General features: G+C 50.8%; 1 protein-coding gene across 1 annotated transcript; it reads right to left on the reverse strand.

The window, feature by feature from the left end:
• Nucleotides 1-681: 681 nt before the first annotated feature.
• Nucleotides 682-5,226, reverse strand: LOC129097719 (uncharacterized). The gene is made up of 4 exons (XM_054606623.1): nucleotides 5,100-5,226; nucleotides 4,975-5,015; nucleotides 4,463-4,889; nucleotides 682-883 (listed from the first exon to the last, which is right to left on the reverse strand). Exons 1-4 carry the CDS (start codon nucleotides 5,120-5,122, stop codon nucleotides 682-684), a joined length of 693 nt encoding a protein of 230 aa, XP_054462598.1. The 5' UTR covers nucleotides 5,123-5,226.
• Between the last annotated feature and the right edge of the window lie 7,902 nt (nucleotides 5,227-13,128).

Consider the following 13,128-nt stretch of genomic DNA (forward strand, 5'->3'; position numbering starts at 1 on the left):
TCTTTGTAGTTGTTTTGTGTCTCTTTTTGGTTATTTTTTGTTTCTTTTCCATTGTTCTACATCTCTTTGTAGAAGTTTTGTGTCTCTTTTAGCTGTTTGCATCTTTTTTTGTATCTCTCACCCAGTAGACCCTTTCGATAATCCCTTTCATGATGATTTTCATGTTAGTGGGAGGACACCTAGTGGTAAAACGTAGTCAGTGAATCTTTCTCTGAACTAAATTAACTGAATTTATAAAGCTTGATTCCAAAGACCTTCATGGTTGGTCTCTTATTCCCCAGGGTGTACAACTTATTTCACTCTTTGGGTTAAACTTCTAATCTAACCTTTACCCTAACTAGCAGAAACAATGGTCACACATTCCTTCTGTGATGTTTATTGTACGTAGTCTTTTTGTGTAAATCAGTGAGCAAATCAAAAGGAAGCAAAAAACTGAGGACTGAGTTATACTAGTTTCCACAAACGGAGATAATTAATAATATTTGATATACTCATTAGTGTCATAAAACCCAAACGGTCCTCTCTTCTTCTTCTGTCATCCATCAAACTAAAGGAAACAAAATGCTCTCGAAATGTTGGACGTTGTGTTTGGTTCAGTTCTTTGTAAGCTCATACACTAAATCAAGAATTTGTTAAGCTCTTTGATGATTTCAAACATCAAATCAAAGAAAGAAGATTCTGTTAGAATGCAGAATCACTCAGACTCTGGTGTCCCTCTGCAGCAGTAGCAGAACGACCATGTGCCAAAGAGTTTCCACTGCTGCTGAGAGGGGAAACCTGCAGACGTTTGGCCCTAAACCGGAGTTCCGGTGGCTGGTCCGAGGCCAGCGGAGGAAGATCTGGGATCAGATGGTGAAGCTGGCTGAGTTTCAAACAGTCGAAGCTGTGTCATTTTAACCACACAGAGTCTCTGCATAATGACAGGGGGCACACACACACACACACACACACACACACACACACACACACACACACACACACACACACACACACACACACACACACACACACACACACACACACACACACACACACACACACACACACACACACACACACACACACACACACACACACACACACACACACACACACACACACACACACACACACACACACACACACACACACACACACACACACACACACACACACACACACACACACACACACACACACACACACAGCACTCCGTGTCATTATCTCCCCCAAAACAGGAGAGGACTCAACTAATAACAGCTATCAGAGAGAGAGGGGGAGAAGGGGGAGAAAGACGTGGGAGGGAAGTGAGAAGAGGAGAAGCTCTGGATTCACACCAAATTCACTTCAGAAGGTATTTCATGACCTCTGCATGAACAGAGTCATGCTTTTTTTTTTTTTTTTTTTACATTCACATCTTTCCCCAGACAAAGAAACAAAAGTTCACATTTCAAACAGCATGAAGAAAAATAAGGTAGAAGTCGTAGCGAGACGGTTCTCTATCATTTACTCACCCGCCTGCTGGTGTAGTTTGAAAGGAGCTTCTGATCAGAGATAAAAGCATTCAAATGTAAGAACATTGCAGACAGGAAGAAAAAATATAAAAACATATACAATATTATAAAATTGTAAGAAAAAAAGAATACATTATCTTTCTTTAAAACTGTTTTTTTTGCTGTGTTCTTTAAACTCACTTAAAAATATCTTATTTTCCATATATAAACAATACATTTACCATGCATTCAATGACACTTAACCAGTTTTTGATATTAGGATCTGAAGTCCTGGCGCCTAAAGTTTGAATCTAAAAGAGTCAGAAAAAGAAAAGGAGGGAAAACAAAACAGAAAGAAGTGTGAATTTTGCAGTCATTTCTGTGCCCTTGTGTACTTTCATGCATCAAGCATTCAAACAAACAATCTCACAAACCTCCAAAAGCTCACACTTTAGACCTTAAAACGTGGTCACTGGCCGTTATAACAGCTGTTTGCAGGACTGCAAAGCAGCTCGTGGCAGATTCAGCAGACTGGTTTCACTCTTGATGCACGTCCTCTGTAATTTTCCTGAGATCGACCACCTGCTTGGCAAACTGCCTCCATCTCCAGTTGATTTAGTTCCGAATACGGCACTTTATTTCTGCAGCTGGGTAAAAGCATGAATTTCGATACTTCAGTTTAAAGTTTAAGTGATTTTTAAACACATTAGAAAGCTCTGTTTTTGTCTCACAGGCAATGAGAACTTAGCATTAGTAACCCATAAATAGCATGAATCTGACAACTACATTTTTAAACTCTCATTCAATGACTTAAGGCTACATCCGCACTTATTGGCTTCCTTTTTGAAACAGGGTTTTAAGAGGAAAACGATCTACGGCCACACGGGCGTTTCAGCCTTGTTTTAGATACGATTTCCTTCCAAACAAGCAGGCCAGAAAATGAATTTAATCACATGACAGTTCACGTACACTGGGCATGCAGGTTCCGGTGTAAAAAGGAAGTAGATTGGTTGCTTAGTTAAAGAAAATACCAGTGTAGTATATTACTCTTTATTAATAAAAAGGTCAGGATTCATACTAAAGATCTACCTCTACATACTAGCAAAAATGTATATTATTCAAAGTAGTAAATGACGTCAATGACAGAGAGTGCAGTTTCAAGAACTTTATTGAATTTCACAATGTTGAAATGTTGTACACATCCAGCAGTGGCTGCTTGGACAGGGCGGCGGGCTGGTAAACCTTTCACGGGGCGCCAGACCTGGACAGGGCGGCGGGCTGGTAAACCTTGGACGGGGCGGCGGGCTGGTAAACCCTGGATGGGGGGCACCGGGTAAACCTTGGACGGGCGGCGCTGGTAAACCCTGGATGGGGCGGCACCGGCCTGGTAAACCTTGGACGGGGCGGCACCGGCCTGGTAAACCCTGGACGGGGCGGCACCGGCCTGGTAAACCCTGGATGGGGCGGCACCGGCCTGGTAAACCGTGGACGGGGCGGCGGGCTGGTAAACCTGGACGGGGCGGCACCGGCCTGGTAAACCTGGACGGCACCGGCCTGGAAACGGACGGGGCGGCGGGCTGGTAAACCTTGGACGGGGCGGCACCCTGGCCTGGTAAACCACCGGCCTGGTAAACCTTGGACGGGGCGGCGGGCTGGACGGGGCGGCACCGGCCTGGTAAACCCTGGATGGGGCGGCGGGCTGGTAAACCTGGACGGGGCGGCACCGGCCTGGTAAACCCTGGATGGGGCGGCGGGCTGGTAAACCTTGGATGGGCGGCACCCTGGCCTGGTAAACCCTGGACGGGGCGGCACCGGCCTGGGCCTGGTAAACCCTGGATGGGGCGGCACCGGCCTGGTAAACCTTGGACGGGCGGCACCGGCCTGGGACGGGGCGGCACCGGCCTGGTAAACCGGACCGGCGGGCTGGTAAACCTGGACGGGGCGGCACCGGCCTGGTAAACCCTGGATGGGGCGGCACCGGCCTGGTAAACCCTGGACGGGGACGGGCGGCACCGGCCTGGTAAACCCTGGACGGGGCGGCACCGGCCTGGTAAACCTGGACGGGGCGGCGGGCTGGTAAACCCAGCTGGACGGGGCGGCACCGGCCTGGTAAACCTGGACGGGGCGGCGGGCCTGGTAAACCTTGGACGGGGCGGCACCGGCCTGGTAAACCTTGGACGGGGCGCGGGCTGGTAAACCTGGGGCGGCACCGGCCTGGTAAACCCTGGACGGGGCGGCGGGCTGGTAAACCCTGGACGGGGCGGCACCGGCCTGGTAAACCCGGGGCGGCGGGCTGGTAAACCTGGATGGGGCGGACGGGGCGGCACCGGCCTGGTAAACCTTGGACGGGGCGGCACCGGCCTGGTAAACCCTGGACGGGGCGGCACCGGGCTGGTAAACCCTGGACGGGCGGCACCGGCCTGGTAAACCTTGGACGGGGCTGGTAAACCTTGGATGTTGGCGGCACCGGCCTGGTAAACCTTGGACGGGGCGGCACCGGCCTGGTAAACCTTGGACGGGGGCGGCCTGGTAAACCGGCCGGCGGGCTGGTAAACCTTGGACGGGGGCACCGGCCTGGTAAACCTTGGGCGGCACCGGCCTGGTAAACCTGGATGGGGCGGCACCGGCCTGGTAAACCTTGGACGGGGCGGCGGGCTGGTAAACCCTGGACGGGGCGGCACCGGCCTGGTAAACCTTGGACGGGGCGGCGGGCTGGTAAACCTTGGATGGGGCGGCACCGGCCTGGTAAACCGGGGCGGCGGGCTGGAAACCCTGGGGGGCGGCTGGTAAACCTTGGACGGGGCGGCACCGGGCTGGTAAACCCTGGACGGGGCGGCACCGGCCTGGTAAACCCTGGATGGGGCGGCACCGGCCTGGTAAACCTTGGACGGGGCACCGGCCTGGTAAACCCTGGACGGGGCGGCGGGCTGGTAAACCCTGGACGGGGCGGCGGGCTGGTAAACCCTGGACGGGGCGGCGGGCTGGTAAACCCTGGACGGGGCGGCGGGCTGGTCAAACCCTGGACGGGGGGGCGGCGGGCTGGTAAACCCTGGACGGGGCGGGGCGGGGGCTGGTAAACCCTGGACGGGGCAGCGGGCTGGTCAACCCTGGACGGGGCGGCAGATTGGATAACAATTCCACGACTTGAAGCAATACCAGACTCAAATCTTTTTCCATTCTGGGGTAACAGCAAATCCCACATGCCAGCTTTGGTCTGGAGCACACCATTTCCATCTGGGTTAGTTTGAAGAGGCTTCTGGGAGTTTTGTTGAATGTTCAATGAGCGAGGCCTGTAGCTAGACACACTTCCCTCTGGACTGTTACTATCTACTTTTCCACCTCGACTGTGACTGGAGCTTCCAGAATAATCAAAGAAAGGCTGAACGCCATAGGAGCCTCCACTTCTGTAGCTCAGTACTAGAAATAGAAAACATTTCAGAAGTTTGGATTTGTAAAGAAGTTGCTAAATTGAAACTGAAGCTTGTGTAGCATGAATTCTTACCATTTGCATGCTGACAGAAAGTCAATGAGAGCAAGATCAGTCTGAAAAAAAAAGGAAGATAAAAGTGAACAAAAAACATGATAGAAGAATAACACATCTGCTGAAACAAAGAAGAGTAATCGTACCTCACGCAAGATCCACGAGACATTTTGGTTTCAAAGTTGAGGTTTAACAGCCAGAAAAGTGTGTCGCTGCTAGCAGGAACCCAACAAAATGAAGACACTAGTGCTTCAGCTTCATGACTTCTGCTCAGACAGCAGCCCCTTTTCAAGTCCTGAGTCGACCAATCACGTCTCACGCTGATGAAGTAATTGGAATCAGGTTGGGTTGTCCACTCCAACAACCTGGGCAGGTGATTGCAATTAAGCTAATTTCACACATTTCTACATTCCCGTTCCGTCGGCTAAGAACGGTTCAGTTTGTAGATCAGCTTCACTGCTAAATTCACCAGAATTACAAACTTTACCTACAAGACAAACGTCACCATACAGACAGAAGTTAAAGTACTTTTGGTTTTATTTGTTGAGGTTTCCACCTCTGAGATTTCTGCCTCAACTTAAACACAACAGAAGTTAAATCAGAACTATAAACTACAGAGAAAAAGAAGCAGTTTTTTCTGCTTTCCAGCTCTTTATCTACACACTATGAAGCTTTATTAAAACTAACTTGATGTCCGTCATGTTGAGAAAAGTGTACATTATTAAGGGATGTTGATCTACATTATATAATCATATTAGTATATTATTTTAACTAATCTGCAGGGAGTAGTGCATAACACTGTTCTTTCTCACTCATTGACAGATGACACTGGACGTTTACTTAAAAACTAAAATGCTAGTGGTTCAAAACATGTTTTCTTTTACATGTTAAAGCTCATTAAAAATAGAATATTTCACATAACTATTGATGATTTTGTGAGGCATATAATAAAACCTTTGATTCTTTTCCTTTCCCTGTAGGCAGCCATTGTTTTAAGGAATCCTGTGGTGATTAAATAATGCAGTTTTTGTTGCAGAATTGTCATATCAGAGAAGAAAGACCCAGCTGACAAAGATTTTATATATATTTTTTTATTAACAATCATTCATGTAACTGGTTTCACAATAAAGTCATGCACACACCGTTTCATAAATTACCACATAACAAATAAGCATTTCATGCATCATGAAAACAGCAACTAGCTTTTTTTGTAATCCATATTTAAATCATGGTGGAATCAAACTACATATAATGCACATTATGTTGACTTCTGCTGGGAATTTCTATACAGGAAAAATATGATAATTAAGAAGATGTACTGATCTTGAATTGGAGTTTAGACACCAAACTGATACACTTCCAGAAACTAGGCTGGGAGAAGGAATGGGAAAAAGTAAAGTATGCACATTAAGATTAAAAAAGAGAAAGAAAAGAAAGGAAGTTGGAAGAGAGTAGTGATGGAGGTTCCGGTGTAAAAAGGAAGTAGATTGGTTGCTTAGTTAAAGAAAATACCAGTGTAGTATATTACTCTTTATTAATAAAAAGGTCAGAATTCATACTAAAGATCTACCTCTACATACTAGCAAAAATGTATATTATTCAAAGTAGTAAATGACGTCAATGACAGAGAGTGCAGTTTCAAGAACTTTATTGAATTTCACAATGTTGAAATGTTGATATGTTGTACACATCCAGCAGTGGCTGCTTGGACAGGGCGGCTGGCTGGTAAACCTTTCACGGGGCGCCAGACCTGGACAGGGCGGCGGGCTGGTAAACCTTGGACGGGGCGGCGGGCTGGTAAACCCTGGATGGGGCGGCACCGGCACCGGCCTGGTAAACCTTGGACGGGGCGGCACCGGCCTGGTAAACCCTGGATGGGGCAGCACCGGCCTGGTAAACCGTGGACGGGGCGGCGGGCCTGGTAAACCCTGGATGGGGCGGCACCGGCCTGGTAAACCTGGACGGGGCGGCGGGCTGGTAAACCTTGGACGGGGCGGCACCGGCCTGGTAAACCGGCGGCGGGCTGGTAAACCGTGGACGGGGCGGCACCGGCCTGGTAAACCCTGGACCGGCCTGGTAAACCCTGGATGGGGCGGCACCGGCCTGGTAAACCTTGGACGGGGCGGCGGGCTGGTAAACCTTGGATGGGGCGGCACCGGCCTGGTAAACCTTGGACGGGGCGGCACCGGCCTGGTAAACCCTGGATGGGGCGGCGGGCTGGTAAACTGTGGACGGGGCGGCACCGGCCTGGTAAACCCTGGACGGGGCGGCGGGCCTGGTAAACCCTGGATGGGGCGGCACCGGCCTGGTAAACCCTTGGACGGGGCGGCGGGCTGGTAAACCTTGGATGGGGCGGCACCGGCCTGGTAAACCCTGGATGGGGCGGCACGGGCCTGGTAAACCGTGGACGGGGCGCGGCCTGGTAAACCCTGGGGGCCTGGTAAACCGTGGACGGGGCGGCACCGGCCTGGTAAACCTCGGACGGGGCGGCGGGCTGGCCTAAACCCTGGACGGGGCGGCACTGGCCTGGTAAACCTTGGACGGGGCGGCGGGCTGGTAAACCTTGGATGGGGCAGCACCGGCCTGGTAAACCTTGGACGGGGCAGCACCGGCCTGGTAAACCTTGGACGGGGCGGCGGGCTGGTAAACCTTGGATAGGGTGGCACCGGCCTGGTAAACCCTGGACGGGGCGGCACCGGCCTGGTAAACCTTGGACGGGCGGCACCGGCCTGGTAAACCTTGGACGGGGCGGCACCGGCCTGGTAAACCTTGGACGGGGCGGCACCGGCCTGGTAAACCTTGGACGGGGCGGCACCGGCCTGGTAAACCTTGGACAGGGCGGCGGGCTGGTAAACCTTGGATGGGGGCGGCACCGGCCTGGTAAACCTTGGATGGGGCAGCGGGCTGGTAAACCCTGGACGGGGCGGCGGGCTGGTAAACCCTGGACGGGGGGGCGGCACCGGCCTGGTAAACCTTGGACGGGGCGGCACGGGGCTGGTAAACCCTGGATGGGGCGGCGGCACCGGCCTGGTAAACCCTGGATGGGGCGGCGGGCTGGTAAACCCTGGACGGGGCGGCGGGCTGGTAAACCCTGGACGGGGCGGCGGCCGGCTGGTAAACCCTGGACGGGGCGGCACCGGCCTGGTAAACCCTGGATGGGGCGGCACCGGCCTGGTAAACCTGGACGGGGCGGCGGGCTGGTCAACCCTGGACGGGGCGGCGGCCGGCCTGGTAAACCCTGGAAGGGGCGGCGGGCTGGTAAACCCTGGAAGGGGCGGCGGGCTGGTAAACCCTGGACGGGGCGGCGGGCTGGTAAACCCTGGACGGGGCAGCGGGCTGGTCAACCCTGGACGGGGCGGCAGATTGGATAACAATTCCACGACTTGAAGCAATACCAGACTCAAATCTTTTTCCATTCTGGGGTAACAGCAAATCCCACATGCCAGCTTTGGTCTGGAGGACACCATTTCCATCTGGGTTAGTTTGAAGAGGCTGCTGGGAGTTTTGTTGAATGTTCAATGAGCGAGGCCTGTAGCTAGACACACTTCCCTCTGGACTGTTACTATCTACTTTTCCACCTCGACTGTGACTGGAGCTTCCAGAATAATCAAAGAAAGGCTGAACGCCATAGGAGCCTCCACTTCTGTAGCTCAGTACTAGAAATAGAAAACATTTCAGAAGTTTGGGTTTGTAAAGAAGTTGCTAAATTGAAACTGAAGCTTGTGTAGCATGAATTCTTACCATTTGCATGCTGACAGAAAGTCAATGAGAGCAAGAGCAGTCTGAAAAAAAAGGAAGATAAAAGTGAACAAAAAACATGATAGAAGAATAACACATCTGCTGAAACAAAGAAGAGTAATCGTACCTCACGCAAGATCCACGAGACATTTTGGTTTCAAAGTTGAGGTTTAACAGCCAGAAAAGTGTGTCGCTGCTAGCAGGAACCCAACAAAATGAAGACACTAGTGCTTCAGCTTCATGACTTCTGCTCAGACAGCAGCCCCTTTTCAAGTCCTGAGTCGACCAATCACGTCTCACGCTGATGAAGTAATTGGAATCAGGTTGGGTTGTCCACTCCAACAACCTGGGCAGGTGATTGCAATTAAGCTAATTTCACACATTTCTACATTCCCGTTCCGTCGGCTAAGAACGGTTCAGTTTGTAGATCAGCTTCACTGCTAAATTCACCAGAATTACAAACTTTACCTACAAGACAAACGTCACCATACAGACAGAAGTTAAAGTACTTTTGGTTTTATTTGTTGAGGTTTCCACCTCTGAGATTTCTGCCTCAACTTAAACACAACAGAAGTTAAATCAGAACTATAAACTACAGAGAAAAAGAAGCAGTTTTTTCTGCTTTCCAGCTCTTTATCTACACACTATGAAGCTTTATTAAAACTAACTTGATGTCCGTCATGTTGAGAAAAGTGTACATTATTAAGGGATGTTGATCTACATTATATAATCATATTAGTATATTATTTTAACTAATCTGCAGGGAGTAGTGCATAACACTGTTCTTTCTCACTCATATTGACAGATGACACTGGACGTTTACTTAAAAACTAAAATGCTAGTGGTTCAAAACATGTTTTCTTTTACATGTTAAAGCTCATTAAAAATAGAATATTTCACATAACTATTGATGATTTTGTGAGGCATATAATAAAACCTTTGATTCTTTTCCTTTCCCTGTAGGCAGCCATTGTTTTAAGGAATCCTGTGGTGATTAAATAATGCAGTTTTTGTTGCAGAATTGTCATATCAGAGAAGAAAGACCCAGCTGACAAAGATTTTATATATATTTTTTTTATTAACAATCATTCATGTAACTGGTTTCACAATAAAGTCATGCACACACCGTTTCATAAATTACCACATAACAAATAAGCATTTCATGCATCATGAAAACAGCAACTAGCTTTTTTTGTAATCCATATTTAAATCATGGTGGAATCAAACTACATATAATGCACATTATGTTGACTTCTGCTGGGAATTTCTATACAGGAAAAATATGATAATTAAGAAGATGTACTGATCTTGAATTGGACTTTAGACACCAAACTGATACACTTCCAGAAACTAGGCTGGGAGAAGGAATGGGAAAAAGTAAAGTATGCACATTAAGATTAAAAAAGAGAAAGAAAAGAAAGGAAGTTGGAAGAGAGTAGTGATGGAGGTTCCGGTGTAAAAAGGAAGTAGATTGGTTGCTTAGTTAAAGAAAATACCAGTGTAGTATATTACTCTTTATTAATAAAAAGGTCAGAATTCATACTAAAGATCTACCTCTACATACTAGCAAAAATGTATATTATTCAAAGTAGTAAATGACGTCAATGACAGAGAGTGCAGTTTCAAGAACTTTATTGAATTTCACAATGTTGAAATGTTGATATGTTGTACATATCCAGCAGTGGCTGCTTGGACAGGGCGGCTGGCTGGTAAACCTTTCACGGGGCGCCAGACCAGGACAGGGCGGCGGGCTGGTAAACCTTGGACGGGGCGACGGGCTGGTAAACCCTGGATGGGGCGGCACCGGCCTGGTAAACCTTGGACGGGGCGGCACCGGCCTGGTAAACCCTGGAAGGGGCAGCACCGGCCTGGTAAACCCTGGAAGGGGCGGCACCGGCCTGGTAAACCGTGGATGGGGCGGCACCGGCTGGTAAACCCTGGACGGGGCGGCACCGGCCTGGTAAACCTTGGACGGGGCGGCGGGCTGGTAAACCGTGGACGGGGCGGCACCGGCCTGGTAAACCCTGGATGGGGCGGCACCGGCCTGGTAAACCTTGGACGGGGCGGCACCGGCCTGGTAAACCTTGGCTGGTAAACCTTGGATGGGGCGGCACCGGCCTGGTAAACCTTGGACGGGGTGGCACCGGCCTGGTAAACCCTGGATGGGGCGGCGGGCTGGTAAACTGTGGACGGGGCGGCACCGGCCTGGTAAACCCTGGACGGGGCGGCGGGCTGGTAAACCCTGGATGGGGCGGCACCGGCCTGGTAAACCTTGGACGGGGCGGCGGGCTGGTAAACCTTGGATGGGGCGGCACCGGCCTGGTAAACCCTGGATGGGGCGGCACGGGCCTGGTAAACCCTGGACGGGGCGGCACGGGCCTGGTAAACCGTGGACGGGGCGGCACCGGCCTGGTAAACCTCGGACGGGGCGGCGGGCTGGTAAACTGATGGACCCTGGATTCGGCACTGGCCTGGTAAACCTTGGACGGGGCGGCGGGCTGGTAAACCTTGGATGGGGCAGCACCGGCCTGGTAAACCTTGGACGGGGCAGCACCGGCCTGGTAAACCTTGGACGGGGCGGCACCGGCTGGTAAACCTGGATAGGGTGGCACCGGCTGGTAAACCCTGGACGGGGCGGCACCGGCCTGGTAAACCTTGGACGGGGCGGCACCGGCCTGGTAAACCTTGGACGGGGCGGCACCGGCCTGGTAAACCTTGGACGGGGCGGCACCGGCCTGGTAAACCTTGGACGGGGCGGCACCGGCCTGGTAAACCTTGGACGGGGCGGCGGGCGGCGGCGGGCTTGGACAGGGCGGCGGGCTGGTAAACCTTGGATGGGGCGGCACCGGCCTGGTAAACCTTGGATGGGGCGCACCTGCTAAACCCTGGACGGGGCGGCGGGCTGGTAAACCCTGGACGGGGCGGCACCGGCCTGGTAAACCTTGGACGGGGCGGCACCGGCTGGTAAACCCTGGACGGGGCGGCACCGGCCTGGTAAACCCTGGATGGGGGCGGGGCGGCCCTGGACGGGGCGGCTGGTAAACCCTGGACGGGGCGGCACCGGGCTGGTAAACCCTGGACGGGGCGGCACCGGCCTGGTAAACCCTGGATGGGGCGGCACCGGCCTGGTAAACCTTGGACGGGGCGGCGGGCTGGTCAACCCTGGACGGGGCGGCGGGCTGGTAAACCCTGGAAGGGGCGGCGGGCTGGTAAACCCTGGAAGGGGCGGCGGGCTGGTAAACCCTGGACGGGGCGGCGGGCTGGTAAACCCTGGACGGGGCAGCGGGCTGGTCAACCCTGGACGGGGCGGCAGATTGGATAACAATTCCACGACTTGAAGCAATACCAGACTCAAATCTTTTTCCATTCTGGGGTAACAGCAAATCCCACATGCCAGCTTTGGTCTGGAGGACACCATTTCCATCTGGGTTAGTTTGAAGAGGCTGCTGGGAGTTTTGTTGAATGTTCAATGAGCGAGGCCTGTAGCTAGACACACTTCCCTCTGGACTGTTACTATCTACTTTTCCACCTCGACTGTGACTGGAGCTTCCAGAATAATCAAAGAAAGGCTGAACGCCATAGGAGCCTCCACTTCTGTAGCTCAGTACTAGAAATAGAAAACATTTCAGAAGTTTGGGTTTGTAAAGAAGTTGCTAAATTGAAACTGAAGCTTGTGTAGCATGAATTCTTACCATTTGCATGCTGACAGAAAGTCAATGAGAGCAAGAGCAGTCTGAAAAAAAAGGAAGATAAAAGTGAACAAAAAACATGATAGAAGAATAACACATCTGCTGAAACAAAGAAGAGTAATCGTACCTCACGCAAGATCCACGAGACATTTTGGTTTCAAAGTTGAGGTTTAACAGCCAGAAAAGTGTGTCGCTGCTAGCAGGAACCCAACAAAATGAAGACACTAGTGCTTCAGCTTCATGACTTCTGCTCAGACAGCAGCCCCTTTTCAAGTCCTGAGTCGACCAATCACGTCTCACGCTGATGAAGTAATTGGAATCAGGTTGGGTTGTCCACTCCAACAACCTGGGCAGGTGATTGCAATTAAGCTAATTTCACACATTTCTACATTCCCGTTCCGTCGGCTAAGAACGGTTCAGTTTGTAGATCAGCTTCACTGCTAAATTCACCAGAATTACAAACTTTACCTACAAGACAAACGTCACCATACAGACAGAAGTTAAAGTACTTTTGGTTTTATTTGTTGAGGTTTCCACCTCTGAGATTTCTGCCTCAACTTAAACACAACAGAAGTTAAATCAGAACTATAAACTACAGAGAAAAAGAAGCAGTTTTTTCTGCTTTCCAGCTCTTTATCTACACACTATGAAGCTTTATTAAAACTAACTTGATGTCCGTCATGTTGAGAAAAGTGTACATTATTAAGGGATGTTGATCTACATTATATAATCATATTAGTATATTATT

Source organism: Anoplopoma fimbria, chromosome 10 (assembly GCF_027596085.1).
Source record: "Anoplopoma fimbria isolate UVic2021 breed Golden Eagle Sablefish chromosome 10, Afim_UVic_2022, whole genome shotgun sequence".
In the NCBI taxonomy this organism is placed as follows: Eukaryota; Metazoa; Chordata; class Actinopteri; order Perciformes; family Anoplopomatidae; genus Anoplopoma; species Anoplopoma fimbria.